Here is a 17,685-nt window from a genome sequence, read left to right as displayed (position 1 = left end):
CAGCCATCCACACAGTCAGTCAGCCAGTCAGCCAGTCAGCCAGCCAGCCAGCCAGTCATCCAGCCAGTCAGTCAGCCAGCCAGCCACCCACACAGCCAGACAGCCAGCCAGCCACCCACAAAGTCAGCCAGCCAGCCAGTCACCCACACAGTTAGTCAGCCAGCCAGTCAGCCACACAATCAGTCAGCCAGCCAGCCAGTCACCCACACTGTCAGTCAGTCAGCCAGCCAGCCACCCACACAGTCAGTCAGTCAGCCAGCCAGCCACCCACCCACACAGTCAGTCAGTCAGCCAGCCACCCACCCACACAGTCAGTCAGCCAGCCACCCACACAGTCAGTCAGTCAGTCAGTCAGCCAGCCACCCACACAGTCAGTCAGTCAGCCAGCCATCCACCCACACAGTCAGTCAGTCAGCCAGCCAGCCACCCACACAGTCAGTCAGTCAGCCAGCCAGCCACACAGTCAGTCAGCCAGCCAGCCACCCACACAGTCAGTCAGTCAGCCAGCCAGCCACACAGTCAGTCAGTCAGTCAGCCACCCACACAGTCAGTCAGCCAGCCACACAGACAGTCAGTCAGTCAGTCAGCCAGCCAGCCACCCACACAGTCAGTCAGTCAGTCAGCCAGCCACACAGTCAGTCAGTCAGTCAGTCAGCCAGACAGCCACCCACAGTCAGTCAGGCAGCCACACAGACAGTCAGTCAGTCAGCCAGCCAGTCAGCCAGCCACCCACACAGTCAGTCAGTCAGTCACACAGTCAGTCAGTCAGTCAGTCAGCCAGCCACAGTCAGTCAGTCAGCCAGCCACACAGACAGTCAGTTAGTCAGCCAGCCAGCCACTCACACAGTCAGTCAGCCAGTTACACAGTCATTCAGCCAGCCAGCCAGCCACCCACACAGCCAGCCAGTCAGCCAGCCAGCCACCCACACAGCCAGCCAGTCAGCCAGCCACCCACACAGCCAGTCAGCCAGTCAGCCAGCCAGCCACCCACCCACACAGTCAGTCAGTCAGCCAGCCACACAGTCAGTCAGTCAGCCAGCCACCCACACAGTCAGTCAGCCAGCCAGCCAGCCACCCACACAGTCAGTCAGTCAGCCAGCCAGCCAGCCACCCACAGTCAGCCAGCCACCCACCCACACAGTCAGTCAGTCAGTCAGCCACACAGTCAGTCAGTCATTCAGTCAGTTCGCCACACAGACAGTCAGTCAGCCAGCCAGCCACACACACAGTCAGTCAGTCAGTCAGCCAGTTACACAGTCAGCCAGCCAGCCACCCACACACACAGCCTGCCAGTCACCCACACAGTCAGTCAGCCAGCCACCCACACAGTCAGTCAGTCAGTCAGCCAGACAGCCACCCACAGTCAGTCAGGCAGCCACACAGACAGTCAGTCAGTCAGCCAGCCAGTCAGCCAGCCACCCACACAGTCAGTCAGTCAGCCACACAGTCAGTCAGTCAGTCAGTCAGCCAGCCACAGTCAGTCAGTCAGCCAGCCACACAGACAGTCAGTTAGTCAGCCAGCCAACCACCCACACAGTCAGTCAGCCAGTTACACAGTCAGTCAGTCAGCCAGCCACAGTCAGCCAGCCAGCCAGCCACACACACAGCCAGCCAGTCAGCCATCCAGCCACCCACATAGGCAGCCAGTCAGCAAGCCAGCCAGCCACCCACACAGCCAGCCAGTCAGCCACCCACCCACACAGTCAGCCAGTCAGCCAGCCAGCCACCCACCCACACAGTCAGTCAGTCAGTCAGCCAGCCACCCACCCACACAGTCAGTCAGCCAGCCACCCCCACAGTCAGTCAGTCAGTCAGCCAGCCACCCACACAGTCAGTCAGTCAGTCAGCCAGCCAGCCACCCACACAGTCAGTCAGTCAGCCAGCCAGCCACCCACACAGTCAGTCACTCAGTCAGCCAGCCAGCCACACAGTCAGTCAGTCAGTCAGCCACCCACACAGTCAGTCAGTCAGCCAGCCACACAGACAGTCAGTCAGCCAGCCAGCCAGCCACCCACACAGTCAGTCAGTCAGCCAGCCACCCACCCACACAGTCAGTCAGCCAGCCACCCACACAGTCAGTCAGTCAGCCAGCCACCCACACAGTCAGTCAGTCAGTCAGCCAGCCATCCACCCACACAGTCAGTCAGTCAGCCAGCCAGCCACCCACACAGTCAGTCAGTCAGCCAGCCAGCCACACAGTCAGTCAGCCAGCCAGCCACCCACACAGTCAGTCAGTCAGCCAGCCAGCCACACAGTCAGTCAGTCAGTCAGCCACCCACACAGTCAGTCAGCCAGCCACACAGACAGTCAGTCAGTCAGTCAGTCAGCCAGCCAGCCACCCACACAGTCAGTCAGTCAGCCAGCCACACAGTCAGTCAGTCAGTCAGCCAGACAGCCACCCACAGTCAGTCAGGCAGCCACACAGACAGTCAGTCAGTCAGCCAGCCAGTCAGCCAGCCACCCACACAGTCAGTCAGTCAGTCAGCCACACAGTCAGTCAGTCAGCCAGCCACAGTCAGTCAGTCAGCCAGCCAGCCACACAGGCAGTCAGTTAGTCAGCCAGCCAGCCACTCACACAGTCAGTCAGCCAGTTACACAGTCATTCAGCCAGCCAGCCAGCCACCCACACAGCCAGCCAGTCAGCCAGCCAGCCAGCCACCCACACAGTCAGTCAGTCAGCCAGCCACCCACACAGTCAGTCAGTCAGTCAGCCAGCCATCCACCCACACAGTCAGTCAGTCAGCCAGCCAGCCAGCCACCCACACAGTCAGTCAGTCAGCCAGCCAGCCACACAGTCAGTCAGCCAGCCAGCCACCCACACAGTCAGTCAGTCAGCCAGCCAGCCACACAGTCAGTCAGTCAGTCAGCCACCCACACAGTCAGTCAGTCAGTCAGCCATCCACCCACACAGTCAGTGAGTCAGCCAGCCAGCCAGCCAGCCAGCCAGCCAGCCACCCACACAGTCAGCCAGCCAGCCAGTCAGCCAGCCAGCCAGCCAGCCAGCCACCCACACAGCCAGCCAGCCACCCACACAGCCAGCCATCCACACAGTCAGTCAGCCAGTCAGCCAGTCAGCCAGCCAGCCAGCCAGTCATCCAGCCAGTCAGTCAGCCAGCCAGCCACCCACACAGCCAGACAGCCAGCCAGCCACCCACAAAGTCAGCCAGCCAGCCAGTCACCCACACAGTTAGTCAGCCAGCCAGTCAGCCACACAATCAGTCAGCCAGCCAGCCAGTCACCCACACTGTCAGTCAGTCAGCCAGCCAGCCAGCCACCCACACAGTCAGTCAGCCAGCCAGCCACCCACCCACACAGTCAGTCAGTCAGTCAGCCAGCCACCCACCCACACAGTCAGTCAGCCAGCCACCCACACAGTCAGTCAGTCAGTCAGCCAGCCACCCACACAGTCAGTCAGTCAGTCAGCCAGCCATCCACCCACACAGTCAGTCAGTCAGCCAGCCAGCCACCCACACAGTCAGTCAGTCAGCCAGCCAGCCACACAGTCAGTCAGCCAGCCAGCCACCCACACAGTCAGTCAGTCAGCCAGCCAGCCACACAGTCAGTCAGTCAGTCAGCCACCCACACAGTCAGTCAGCCAGCCACACAGACAGTCAGTCAGTCAGTCAGCCAGCCACCCACACAGTCAGTCAGTCAGTCAGCCAGCCACACAGTCAGTCAGTCAGTCAGTCAGCCAGACAGCCACCCACAGTCAGTCAGGCAGCCACACAGACAGTTAGTCAGTCAGCCAGCCAGTCAGCCAGCCACCCACACAGTCAGTCAGTCAGTCAGCCACACAGTCAGTCAGTCAGTCAGTCAGTCAGCCAGCCACAGTCAGTCAGTCAGCCAGCCACACAGACAGTCAGTTAGTCAGCCAGCCACTCACACAGTCAGTCAGCCAGTTACACAGTCATTCAGCCAGCCAGCCAGCCAGCCACCCACACAGCCAGCCAGTCAGCCAGCCAGCCACCCACACAGCCAGCCAGTCAGCAAGCCAGCCAGCCACCCACACAGCCAGCCAGTCAGCCAGCCACCCACACAGCCAGTCAGCCAGTAAGCCAGCCAGCCACCCACCCACACAGTCAGTCAGTCAGCCAGCCACACAGTCAGTCAGTCAGTCAGTCAGTCAGCCAGCCACCCACACAGTCAGTCAGTCAGCCAGCCAGCCAGCCACCCACAGAGTCAGTCAGCCAGCCAGCCAGCCACCCACAGTCAGCCAGCCAGCCACCCACACAGTCAGTCAGTCAGCCACACAGTCAGTCAGTCATTCAGTCAGTTCGCCACACAGACAGTCAGTCAGCCAGCCAGCCACACACACAGTCAGTCAGTCAGTCAGCCAGTTACACAGTCAGCCAGCCAGCCACCCACACACACAGCCTGCCAGTCACCCACACAGTCAGTCAGCCACCCACCCACACAGTCAGTCAGTCAGTCAGCCAGACAGCCACCCACAGTCAGTCAGGCAGCCACACAGACAGTCAGTCAGTCAGCCAGCCAGTCAGCCAGCCACCCACACAGTCAGTCAGTCAGTCAGCCACACAGTCAGTCAGTCAGTCAGTCAGCCAGCCACAGTCAGTCAGTCAGCCAGCCACACAGACAGTCAGTTAGTCAGCCAGCCAACCACCCACACAGTCAGTCAGCCAGTTACACAGTCAGTCAGCCAGCCAGCCAGCCACACACACAGCCAGCCAGTCAGCCATCCAGCCACCCACATAGGCAGCCAGTCAGCAAGCCAGCCAGCCACCCACACAGCCAGCCAGTCAGCCAGCCACCCACACAGTCAGCCAGTCAGCCAGCCAGCCACCCACCCACACAGTCAGTCAGTCAGCCAGCCACCCACCCACACAGTCAGTCAGCCAGCCACCCCCACAGTCAGTCAGTCAGTCAGCCAGCCACCCACACAGTCAGTCAGTCAGCCAGCCAGCCACCCACACAGTCAGTCAGTCAGCCAGCCAGCCACAAAGTCAGTCAGTCAGTCAGCCACCCACACAGTCAGTCAGTCAGCCAGCCAGCCACACAGTCAGTCAGTCAGTCAGCCACCCACACAGTCAGTCAGTCAGCCAGCCACACAGACAGTCAGTCAGCCAGCCAGCCAGCCACCCACCCACACAGTCAGTCAGTCAGCCAGCCACCCACATAGGCAGCCAGTCAGCAAGCCAGCCAGCCACCCACACAGCCAGCCAGTCAGCCAGCCACCCACACAGTCAGCCAGTCAGCCAGCCAGCCACCCACCCACACAGTCAGTCAGTCAGCCAGCCACCCACCCACACAGTCAGTCAGCCAGCCACCCCCACAGTCAGTCAGTCAGTCAGCCAGCCACCCACACAGTCAGTCAGTCAGCCAGCCAGCCACCCACACAGTCAGTCAGTCAGCCAGCCAGCCACAAAGTCAGTCAGTCAGTCAGCCACCCACACAGTCAGTCAGTCAGCCAGCCAGCCACACAGTCAGTCAGTCAGTCAGCCACCCACACAGTCAGTCAGTCAGCCAGCCACACAGACAGTCAGTCAGCCAGCCAGCCAGCCACCCACCCACACAGTCAGTCAGCCAGCCACCCACCCACACAGTCAGTCAGCCAGCCACCCACACAGTCAGTCAGTCAGTCAGCCAGCCACCCACCCACACAGTCAGCCAGCCAGCCACCCACCCACACAGTCAGTCAGTCAGCCAGCCACCCACCCAAACAGTCAGTCAGCCAGCCACCCACACAGTCAGTCAGTCAGTCAGCCAGCCACCCACCCACACAGTCAGTCAGCCAGCCACCCACACAGTCAGTCAGTCAGCCAGCCACCCACACAGTCAGTCAGTCAGTCAGCCAGCCATCCACACAGTCAGTCAGTCAGTCAGCCACCCACACAGTCAGTCAGCCAGCCACACAGACAGTCAGTCAGTCAGTCAGTCAGCCAGCCAGCCACCCACACAGTCAGTCAGTCAGTCAGCCAGCCACACAGTCAGTCAGTCAGTCAGCCAGACAGCCACCCACAGTCAGTCAGGCAGCCACACAGACAGTCAGTCAGTCAGCCAGCCAGTCAGCCAGCCACCCACACAGTCAGTCAGTCAGTCAGCCACACAGTCAGTCAGTCAGTCAGCCAGCCTCAGTCAGTCAGTCAGCCAGCCACACAGACAGTCAGTTAGTCAGCCAGCCAGCCACTCACACAGTCAGTCAGCCAGTTACACAGTCATTCAGCCAGCCAGCCAGCCACCCACACAGCCAGCCAGTCAGCCAGCCAGCCAGCCACCCACACAGCCAGCCAGTCAGCAAGCCAGCCAGCCACCCACACAGCCAGCAAGTCAGCCAGCCACCCACACAGTCAGCCAGTCAGCCTGCCAGCCAGCCACCCACACAGTCAGTCAGTCAGCCAGCCACACAGTCAGTCAGTCAGTCAGCCAGCCACCCACACAGTCAGTCAGTCAGCCAGCCAGCCAGCCACCCACACAGTCAGTCAGTCAGCCAGCCAGCCAGCCACCCACACAGTCAGTCAGTCAGCCAGCCAGCCACACAGTCAGTCAGTCAGTCAGCCACCCACACAGTCAGTCAGTCAGCCAGCCACACAGTCAGTCAGTCAGTCAGCCAGCCACACAGACAGTCAGTCAGTCAGTCAGCCAGCCACCCACACAGTCAGTCAGTCAGCCAGCCACACAGTCAGTCAGTCAGCCAGCCAGCCACAGTCGGTCAGTCAGCCTGCCACACAGTCAGTCAGTCAGCCAGCCACCCACACAGTCAGTCAGCCAGCCACCCACACAGTCAGTCAGTCAGCCAGCCACCCACACAGTCAGCCAGTCAGTCAGCCAGCCAGCCAGCCACCCACACAGCCAGCCAGTCAGTCACCCACACAGCCAGTCAGTCAGTCACCCACACAGTCAGTCAGTCAGCCAGCCAGCCAGCCACCCACACAGCAAGCCAGCCAGTCACCCAAACAGTCAGTCAGTCAGTCACCCACACAGTCAGTCAGTCACCCACACAGTCAGTCAGTCACCCACACAGTCAGCCAGCCAGCCAGCCAGCCACACAGTCAGCCAGCCACCCACACAGTCAGTCAGTCAGCCAGCCACCCACACAGTCATTCAGTCAGCCAGCCAGCCACCCACACAGTCAGTCAGTCAGCCAGCCATCCACCCACACAGTCAGTGAGTCAGCCAGCCAGCCAGCCAGCCAGCCACCCACACAGTCAGCCAGCCAGCCAGTCAGCCAGCCAGCCAGTCAGCCAGCCAGCCAGCCACCCACACAGCCAGCCAGCCACCCACACAGCCAGCCATCCACACAGTCAGTCAGCCAGTCAGCCAGTCAGCCAGCCAGCCAGCCAGCCAGTCATCCAGCCAGTCAGTCAGCCAGCCAGCCACCCACACAGCCAGACAGCCAGCCAGCCAGCCACCCACAAAGTCAGCCAGCCAGCCAGTCACCCACACAGTTAGTCAGCCAGCCAGTCAGCCACACAATCAGTCAGCCAGCCAGCCAGTCACCCACACTGTCAGTCAGTCAGCCAGCCAGCCACCCACACAGTCAGTCAGTCAGCCAGCCAGCCACCCACCCACACAGTCAGTCAGTCAGTCAGCCAGCCACCCACCCACAGTCAGTCAGCCAGCCACCCACACAGTCAGTCAGTCAGCCAGCCAGCCACCCACCCACACAGTCAGTCAGCCAGCCACCCACACAGTCAGTCAGTCAGTCAGTCAGTCAGCCAGCCACCCACACAGTCAGTCAGTCAGTAAGCCAGCCATCCACCCACACAGTCAGTCAGTCAGCCAGCCAGCCACCCACACAGTCAGTCAGTCAGCCAGCCAGCCACACAGTCAGTCAGCCAGCCAGCCACCCACACAGTCAGTCAGTCAGCCAGCCAGCCACACAGTCAGTCAGTCAGTCAGCCACCCACACAGTCAGTCAGCCAGCCACACAGACAGTCAGTCAGTCAGTCAGTCAGTCAGTCAGCCAGCCAGCCACACACACAGTCAGTCAGTCAGTCAGCCAGCCACACAGTCAGTCAGTCAGTCAGCCAGACAGCCACCCACAGTCAGTCAGGCAGCCACACAGACAGTCAGTCAGTCAGCCAGCCAGTCAGCCAGCCACCCACACAGTCAGTCAGTCAGTCAGCCACACAGTCAGTCAGTCAGCCAGCCACAGTCAGTCAGTCAGCCAGCCACACAGACAGTCAGTTAGTCAGCCAGCCAGCCACTCACACAGTCAGTCAGCCAGTTACACAGTCATTCAGCCAGCCAGCCACCCACACAGCCAGCCAGTCAGCCAGCCAGCCACCCACACAGCCAGCCAGTCAGCAAGCCAGCCAGCCACACACACAGCCAGCCAGTCAGCCAGCCACCCACACAGCCAGTCAGCCAGTCAGCCAGCCAGCCACCCACCCACACAGTCAGTCAGTCAGCCAGCCACACAGTCAGTCAGTCAGTCAGCCAGCCACCCACACAGTCAGTCAGTCAGCCAGCCATCCACCCACACAGTCAGTCAGTCAGCCAGCCAGCCACCCACACAGTCAGTCAGTCAGCCAGCCAGCCAGCCACCCACAGTCAGCCAGCCAGCCACCCACACAGTCAGTCAGCCACACAGTCAGTCAGTCATTCAGTCAGTTCGCCACACAGACAGTCAGTCAGCCAGCCAGCCACACACACAGTCAGTCAGTCATTCAGCCAGTTACACAGTCAGCCAGCCAGCCACCCACACACACAGCCTGCCAGTCACCCACACAGTCAGTCAGCCAGCCACCCACACAGTCAGTCAGTCAGTCAGCCAGACAGCCACCCACAGTCAGTCAGGCAGCCACACAGACAGTCAGTCAGTCAGCCAGCCAGTCAGCCAGCCACCCACACAGTCAGTCAGTCAGTCAGCCACACAGTCAGTCAGTCAGTCAGTCAGCCAGCCACAGTCAGTCAGTCAGCCAGCCACACAGACAGTCAGTTAGTCAGCCAGCCAACCACCCACACAGTCAGTCAGCCAGTTACACAGTCAGTCAGCCAGCCAGCCAGCCACACACACAGCCAGCCAGTCAGCCATCCAGCCACCCACATAGGCAGCCAGTCAGCAAGCCAGCCAGCCACCCACACAGCCAGCCAGTCAGCCAGCCACCCACACAGTCAGCCAGTCAGCCAGCCAGCCACCCACCCACACAGTCAGTCAGTCAGACAGCCACCCACCCACACAGTCAGTCAGCCAGCCACCCCCACAGTCAGTCAGTCAGTCAGCCAGCCACCCACACAGTCAGTCAGTCAGCCAGCCAGCCACCCACACAGTCAGTCAGTCAGCCAGCCAGCCACCCACACAGTCAGTCAGTCAGCCAGCCAGCCACAAAGTCAGTCAGTCAGTCAGCCACCCACACAGTCAGTCAGTCAGCCAGCCAGCCACACAGTCAGTCAGTCAGTCAGCCACCCACACAGTCAGTCAGTCAGCCAGCCACACAGACAGTCAGTCAGCCAGCCACCCACCCACACAGTCAGTCAGCCAGCCACCCACACAGTCAGTCAGTCAGCCAGCCACCCACACAGTCAGTCAGTCAGTCAGCCAGCCATCCACCCACACAGTCAGTCAGTCAGCCAGCCAGCCACCCACACAGTCAGTCAGTCAGCCAGCCAGCCACACAGTCAGTCAGCCAGCCAGCCACCCACACAGTCAGTCAGTCAGCCAGCCAGCCACACAGTCAGTCAGTCAGTCAGCCACCCACACAGTCAGTCAGCCAGCCACACAGACAGTCAGTCAGTCAGTCAGCCACCCACACAGTCAGTCAGTCAGTCAGCCAGCCACACAGTCAGTCAGTCAGTCAGCCAGACAGCCACCCACAGTCAGTCAGGCAGCCACACAGTCAGTCAGTCAGTCAGCCAGCCACAGTCAGTCAGTCAGCCAGCCACACAGACAGTCAGTTAGTCAGCCAGCCAGCCAGCCACTCACACAGTCAGTCAGCCAGTTACACAGTCATTCAGCCAGCCAGCCAGCCACCCACACAGCCAGCCAGTCAGCCAGCCAGCCACCCACACAGCCAGCCAGTCAGCAAGCCAGCCAGCCACCCACACAGCCAGCCAGTTTGCCAGCCACCCACACAGTCAGCCAGTCAGCCTGCCAGCCAGCCACCCACACAGTCAGTCAGTCAGCCAGCCACACAGTCAGTCAGTCAGTCAGCCAGCCACCCACACAGTCAGTCAGTCAGCCAGCCAGCCACCCACACAGTCAGTCAGTCAGCCAGCCACCCACACAGTCAGTCAGTCAGCCAGCCAGCCACACAGTCAGTCAGTCAGTCAGCCACCCACACAGTCAGTCAGTCAGTCAGCCAGCCACACAGACAGTCAGTCAGTCATTCAGCCAGCCAGCCACCCACACAGTCAGTCAGCCAGCCACACAGTCAGTCAGTCAGCCAGCCAGCCACAGTCGGTCAGTCAGCCTGCCACACAGTCAGTCAGTCAGCCAGCCACCCACACAGTCAGTCAGCCAGCCACCCACACAGTCAGTCAGTCAGCCAGCCACCCACACAGTCAGCCAGTCAGTCAGCCAGCCAGCCAGCCACCCACACAGCCAGCCAGTCAGTCACCCACACAGCCAGTCAGTCACCCACACAGTCAGTCAGTCAGCCAGCCAGCCAGCCACCCACACAGCCAGCAAGCCAGTCACCCAAACAGTCAGTCAGTCAGTCACCCACACAGTCAGTCAGTCACCCACACAGTCAGTCAGTCACCCACACAGTCAGTCAGTCACCCACACAGTCAGCCAGCCAGCCAGCCAGCCACACAGTCAGCCAGCCACCCACACAGTCAGTCAGTCAGCCAGCCACCCACACAGTCATTCAGTCAGCCAGCCAGCCACCCACACAGTCAGTCAGTCAGCCAGCCATCCACCCACACAGTCAGTGAGTCAGCCAGCCAGCCAGCCAGCCACCCACACAGTCAGCCAGCCAGTCAGCCAGCCAGCCAGCCAGTCAGCCAGCCAGCCAGACACCCACACAGCCAGCCAGCCACCCACACAGCCAGCCATCCACACAGTCAGTCAGCCAGTCAGCCAGTCAGCCAGTCAGCCAGCCAGCCAGCCAGTCATCCAGCCAGTCAGTCAGCCAGCCAGCCAGCCACACAGTCAGTCAGCCAGCCAGCCACCCACACAGTCAGTCAGTCAGCCAGCCAGCCACACAGTCAGTCAGTCAGTCAGCCACCCACACAGTCAGTCAGCCAGCCACACAGACAGTCAGTCAGTCAGTCAGCCACCCACACAGTCAGTCAGTCAGTCAGCCAGCCACACAGTCAGTCAGTCAGTCAGCCAGACAGCCACCCACAGTCAGTCAGGCAGCCACACAGTCAGTCAGTCAGTCAGCCAGCCACAGTCAGTCAGTCAGCCAGCCACACAGACAGTCAGTTAGTCAGCCAGCCAGCCAGCCACTCACACAGTCAGTCAGCCAGTTACACAGTCATTCAGCCAGCCAGCCAGCCACCCACACAGCCAGCCAGTCAGCCAGCCAGCCACCCACACAGCCAGCCAGTCAGCAAGCCAGCCAGCCACCCACACAGCCAGCCAGTTTGCCAGCCACCCACACAGTCAGCCAGTCAGCCTGCCAGCCAGCCACCCACACAGTCAGTCAGTCAGCCAGCCACACAGTCAGTCAGTCAGTCAGCCAGCCACCCACACAGTCAGTCAGTCAGCCAGCCAGCCACCCACACAGTCAGTCAGTCAGCCAGCCACCCACACAGTCAGTCAGTCAGCCAGCCAGCCACACAGTCAGTCAGTCAGTCAGCCACCCACACAGTCAGTCAGTCAGTCAGCCAGCCACACAGACAGTCAGTCAGTCATTCAGCCAGCCAGCCACCCACACAGTCAGTCAGCCAGCCACACAGTCAGTCAGTCAGCCAGCCAGCCACAGTCGGTCAGTCAGCCTGCCACACAGTCAGTCAGTCAGCCAGCCACCCACACAGTCAGTCAGCCAGCCACCCACACAGTCAGTCAGTCAGCCAGCCACCCACACAGTCAGCCAGTCAGTCAGCCAGCCAGCCAGCCACCCACACAGCCAGCCAGTCAGTCACCCACACAGCCAGTCAGTCACCCACACAGTCAGTCAGTCAGCCAGCCAGCCAGCCACCCACACAGCCAGCAAGCCAGTCACCCAAACAGTCAGTCAGTCAGTCACCCACACAGTCAGTCAGTCACCCACACAGTCAGTCAGTCACCCACACAGTCAGTCAGTCACCCACACAGTCAGCCAGCCAGCCAGCCAGCCACACAGTCAGCCAGCCACCCACACAGTCAGTCAGTCAGCCAGCCACCCACACAGTCATTCAGTCAGCCAGCCAGCCACCCACACAGTCAGTCAGTCAGCCAGCCATCCACCCACACAGTCAGTGAGTCAGCCAGCCAGCCAGCCAGCCACCCACACAGTCAGCCAGCCAGTCAGCCAGCCAGCCAGCCAGTCAGCCAGCCAGCCAGACACCCACACAGCCAGCCAGCCACCCACACAGCCAGCCATCCACACAGTCAGTCAGCCAGTCAGCCAGTCAGCCAGTCAGCCAGCCAGCCAGCCAGTCATCCAGCCAGTCAGTCAGCCAGCCAGCCACCCACACAGCCAGACAGCCAGCCAGCCACCCACAAAGTCAGCCAGCCAGCCAGTCACCCACACAGTTAGTCAGCCAGCCAGTCAGCCACACAATCAGTCAGCCAGCCAGCCAGTCACCCACACTGTCAGTCAGTCAGCCAGCCAGCCACCCACCCACACAGTCAGTCAGTCAGTCAGCCAGCCAGCCACCCACCCACACAGTCAGTCAGCCAGCCACCCACACAGTCAGTCAGTCAGTCAGTCAGTCAGCCAGCCACCCACACAGTCAGTCAGTCAGTCAGCCAGCCATCCACCCACACAGTCAGTCAGTCAGCCAGCCAGCCACCCACACAGTCAGTCAGTCAGCCAGCCAGCCACACAGTCAGTCAGCCAGCCAGCCACCCACACAGTCAGTCAGTCAGCCAGCCAGCCAGCCACACAGTCAGTCAGTCAGCCACCCACACAGTCAGTCAGCCAGCCACACAGACAGTCAGTCAGTCAGTCAGCCAGCCACACAGTCAGTCAGTCAGTCAGTCAGCCAGACAGCCACCCACAGTCAGTCAGGCAGCCACACAGACAGTCAGTCAGTCAGCCAGCCAGTCAGCCAGCCACCCACACAGTCAGTCAGTCAGTCAGCCACACAGTCAGTCAGTCAGTCAGCCAGCCACAGTCAGTCAGTCAGCCAGCCACACAGACAGTCAGTTAGTCAGCCAGCCAGCCACTCACACAGTCAGTCAGCCAGTTACACAGTCATTCAGCCAGCCAGCCAGCCAGCCACCCACACAGCCAGCCAGTCAGCCAGCCAGCCACCCACACAGCCAGCCAGTCAGCAAGCCAGCCAGCCACCCACACAGCCAGCCAGTCAGCCAGCCACCCACACAGCCAGTCAGCCAGTCAGCCAGCCAGCCACCCACCCACACAGTCAGTCAGCCAGCCACCCACACAGTCAGTCAGTCAGCCAGCCAGCCAGCCACCCACACAGTCAGTCAGTCAGCCAGCCAGCCAGCCACCCACACAGTCAGTCAGTCAGCCAGCCAGCCACACAGTCAGTCAGTCAGTCAGTCAGCCACCCACACAGTCAGTCAGTCAGCCACACAGTCAGTCAGTCAGTCAGCCAGCCACACAGACAGTCAGTCAGTCAGCCAGCCAGCCACCCACACAGTCAGTCAGTCAGCCAGCCACACAGTCAGTCAGTCAGCCAGCCAGCCACAGTCGGTCAGTCAGCCTGCCACACAGTCAGTCAGTCAGCCAGCCACCCACACAGTCAGTCAGCCAGCCACCCACACAGTCAGTCAGTCAGCCAGCCACCCACACAGTCAGCCAGTCAGTCAGCCAGCCAGCCAGCCACGCACACAGCCAGCCAGTCAGTCACCCACACAGCCAGTCAGTCAGTCACCCACACAGTCAGTCAGTCAGCCAGCCAGCCAGCCAGCCACCCACACAGCCAGCCAGCCAGTCACCCAAACAGTCAGTCAGTCACCCACACAGTCAGTCAGTCACCCACACAGTCAGTCAGTCACCCACACAGTCAGCCAGCCAGCCAGCCACACAGTCAGCCAGCCACCCACACAGTCAGTCAGTCAGCCAGCCACCCACACAGTCAGTCAGTCAGCCAGCCAGCCACCCACACAGTCAGTCAGTCAGTCAGTCAGCCAGCCATCCACCCACACAGTCAGTGAGTCAGCCAGCCAGCCAGCCAGCCACCCACACAGTCAGCCAGCCAGCCAGTCAGCCAGCCAGCCAGCCACCCACACAGCCAGCCAGCCAGCCACCCACACAGCCAGCCAGCCACACAGTCAGTCAGCCAGTCAGCCAGTGAGCCAGCCAGCCAGCCAGCCATCCAGCCAGTCAGTCAGCCAGCCAGCCACCCACACAGCCAGACAGCCAGCCAGCCACCCACACAGTCAGCCAGCCAGCCAGTCAGCCACACAATCAGTCAGCCAGCCAGCCAGTCACCCACACTGTCAGTCAGTCAGCCAGCCAGCCACCCACACAGTCAGTCAGTCAGCCAGACAGCCAGCCACCCACACAGTAAGTCAGTCAGCCAGCCAGCCACCCACACAGTCAGTCAGTCAGCCAGCCAGCCACCCACACAGTCAGTCAGTAAGCCAGCCAGCCAGCCACCCACACAGTCAGTCAGCCAGCCAGCCAGCCACCCAAACAGTCAGTCAGTCAGTCAGCCAGCCAGCCACACAGTCAGTCAGCCAGCCAGCCAGCCAGCCACCCACACAGTCAGTCAGCCAGCCACCCACACAGTCAGTCAGTCAGCCAGTCACCCACACAGTCAGTCAGTCAGCCAGCCACCCACACAGTCAGTCAGCCAGTCAGCCAGCCAGTCACCCACACAGTCAGTCAGCCAGCCAGCCAGTCAGCCAGCCAGCCAGCCAGCCACCCAAACAGTCAGTCAGTCAGCCAGCCAGCCACACAGTCAGTCAGCCAGCCAGCCAGCCAGCCAGCCACCCACACAGTCAGTCAGTCAGCCAGCCACCCACACAGTCAGTCAGTCAGCCAGTCACCCACACAGTCAGTCAGTCAGCCAGCCACCCACACAGTCAGTCAGCCAGTCAGCCAGCCAGTCACCCACACAGTCAGTCAGCCAGCCAGCCACCCACACAGTCAGTCAGTCAGCCAGCCAGCCAGCCAGCCACCCACACAGTCAGTCAGCCAGCCAGCCAGCCAGCCACCCACACAGTCAGTCAGTCAGCCAGCCGGCCAGCCAGCCACCCACACAGTCAGTCAGCCAGCCAGCCAGCCACCCACACAGTCAGTCAGTCAGTCAGCCAGCCAGCCACCCACACAGTCGGTCAGTCAGTCAGCCAGCCAGCCACCCACACAGTCAGTCAGCCAGCCAGCCAGCCAGCCAGCCACACAGTCAGTCAGCCAGCCAGCCACCCACACAGTCAGTCAGTCAGTCAGCCAGCCAGCCAGCCAGCCAGCCAGCCACCCACACAGTCAGTCAGCCAGCCAGCCAGCCACCCACACAGTCAGTCAGTCAGTCAGCCACCCAGCCACCCAGCCACCCAGCCACCCAGCCAGCCAGCCACCCAGCCAGCCACCGTGTCTCTCACTCTCGCCCTCCGTCTCTCACTCTCGCCCTCCGTCTCTCACTCTCGCCCTCCGTCTCTCACTCTCGCCCTCCGTCTCTCACTCTCGCCCTCCGTCTCTCACTCTCGCCCTCCGTCTCTCACTCTCGCCCTCCGTCTCTCACTCTCGCCCTCCGTCTCTCACTCTCGCCCTCCGTCTCTCACTCTCGCCCTCCGTCCCACACTCCCTCCGTCCCACACTCTCGATCTGGATATTTTATTTACCTGGTATATCTTAACTGCCCTATACCTACACCGAAATAACCTATACTGCCTTCTTCCAGATCTGACTCAAGCTTCACATGGGAGACATCGGAATCCCCCCTAACCCAGAAGACATGTAGGGAACACCTCCCCTCCAAAATATAACATTGGGGGAATGAGGTGCCTGGACATTGAGGGACTGCGGATCAGGCAAGATCCCAGGTGGGATTGCTGCTTTAGATATTGTGACGCGGGGGCATCCAGACACTGGTTAAAGGGTGCAGGAAACAAGTCATTCACATCTGGCTTTTTTTTGTAGATCCGACATTTATACACACACACACACACACACGTAACAAGGACTAATTGTTGTAAAATGTAATACAATAAATAAATTTATGTCAAAATCGAATGTTGTTCTTACTAGGAATTAATTCAATTTATGTATTTTTTTTAAAGCGGGGTTGGGGGCGGGGCTAGGGGCAGGATTGGAGGCGGGACTAGGGCAGGATTGGGGGCGTGACTGGGTGGCGAGTAGAATTTTTGGTCTAGCGAGTAGATTTTTGGGTGATTTGTCGACCACTAAAATATATACATGTAGAGGTATCAGTACCGTATATATATGTGTATATATATATGTGTATATATATATATGTGTATATATATATATATATAAAATAGAGACAAATAGTTTTATAGATTAGTGTATAGATAGTTCTGAGTAAAAGGTTAACGTAGTTTAGGTTATAAGAGAAATAAAAAAAGGTAAATGTACAGTTGCAATAAGCGATGTGCCTCCTCAGCAACCTTTGTGAGGAAGTATAGTGTTACAACAGTTTATAAACAATTATTTTATTCAAAACTACAAAACTCCGGGCACCCACCATTTACCACCTTGTCTATCATCTGAGAGAACCATGTCCAGCCGCAAGAACACTCTGTTGGACTAAGATATAAACCCTAAGAGACTGATATCAAAGTAAATATGTAAACCTCCCTTTAAGCCGGGCATGGAGGGGTTACAGAGGGATATAATTCTATGTATTGAAATATATTAGATTGTAAGCTCTTCGGTGCAAGGACTCCTTTTTCTGAATGTCACTTTTATCTCTGAAGTGCTTCTTCCCATTATGAGTTATTTATATTATTTGTTAATAAAGATATACATACCTACAATATACAGTATACCTCACTTATATTTATTTCTTACCAAACTCATTGGCCCGACTCTCCGAATGGGAGGATCTGTAAAGGAGAGAAGACAGTCAGAGAGAGAGATTGTATTTATGTAAATATACAAAAGGGAAAGGGGGAGGGGAAGGTAACTCTCGCATCAGCCTATAATATAATAGGTAGAGTGCAGTGAACAACGGTGCAAAAGGGGAAAAGGGGAAGTTAGAAACTAGGCGACAAGAACACCCTATTGACAGCACTCGTGATTGCAATGTAATGATGAATACATTAATACATAATGCTTTATTACTATCAAATAAAATAAAGTGAAATGTTAAAGTGAAAAACAACTGACATTGGTGACGCAACAAATAAAACGGACTAAAATACTTAATACTAAAACTGAGATATAGGGGGGGGGGAGATGAAACCAAACTGCTTAATAGCAGAGGAAAAAACTAATAAATAATGAGAATTCAACCCCCTAGTACAGCAATGAAAAGGTTAAAAAGCCTGTAAAATCAAAACAGGTAACGAAGGACTGACCATGCATATACTAACCAATGTTTGGCACATGAAAGTAAACTCACTAATATACAAAACAGTACAGACAAAATAATGTCAAATAGATGTTACCAAAGTATCTGAACCCATATAGGGTTATCCAGCATGCCAAGAAAGAACTGACAGCAAAATAAATGAATCACCAGTTGGTACAAATACAAGGA

The 17,685-nt window shown here is 58.7% G+C and overlaps 1 protein-coding gene across 7 annotated transcripts in view; it reads right to left on the bottom strand.

Annotated features, from left to right (window-relative positions):
- LOC142486593 (uncharacterized) overlaps positions 1-17,685 on the bottom strand; it is a 330,856-nt gene that overhangs the window by 247,120 nt on the left and 66,051 nt on the right. For all 7 annotated transcript variants that reach the window (XM_075585175.1, XM_075585174.1, XM_075585178.1 and 4 more), the window contains one exon: positions 16,995-17,029. In XM_075585175.1, the coding sequence (XP_075441290.1) occupies positions 16,995-17,029 (35 nt within the window). The remainder of the gene's footprint in view (positions 1-16,994; positions 17,030-17,685) is intronic.

The sequence above is a fragment of the Ascaphus truei genome, unplaced genomic scaffold (genome assembly GCF_040206685.1).
Source record: "Ascaphus truei isolate aAscTru1 unplaced genomic scaffold, aAscTru1.hap1 HAP1_SCAFFOLD_97, whole genome shotgun sequence".
Lineage (NCBI taxonomy): Eukaryota > Metazoa > Chordata > Amphibia > Anura > Ascaphidae > Ascaphus > Ascaphus truei.
This window is presented reverse-complemented; position numbering and strand designations above follow the sequence as displayed.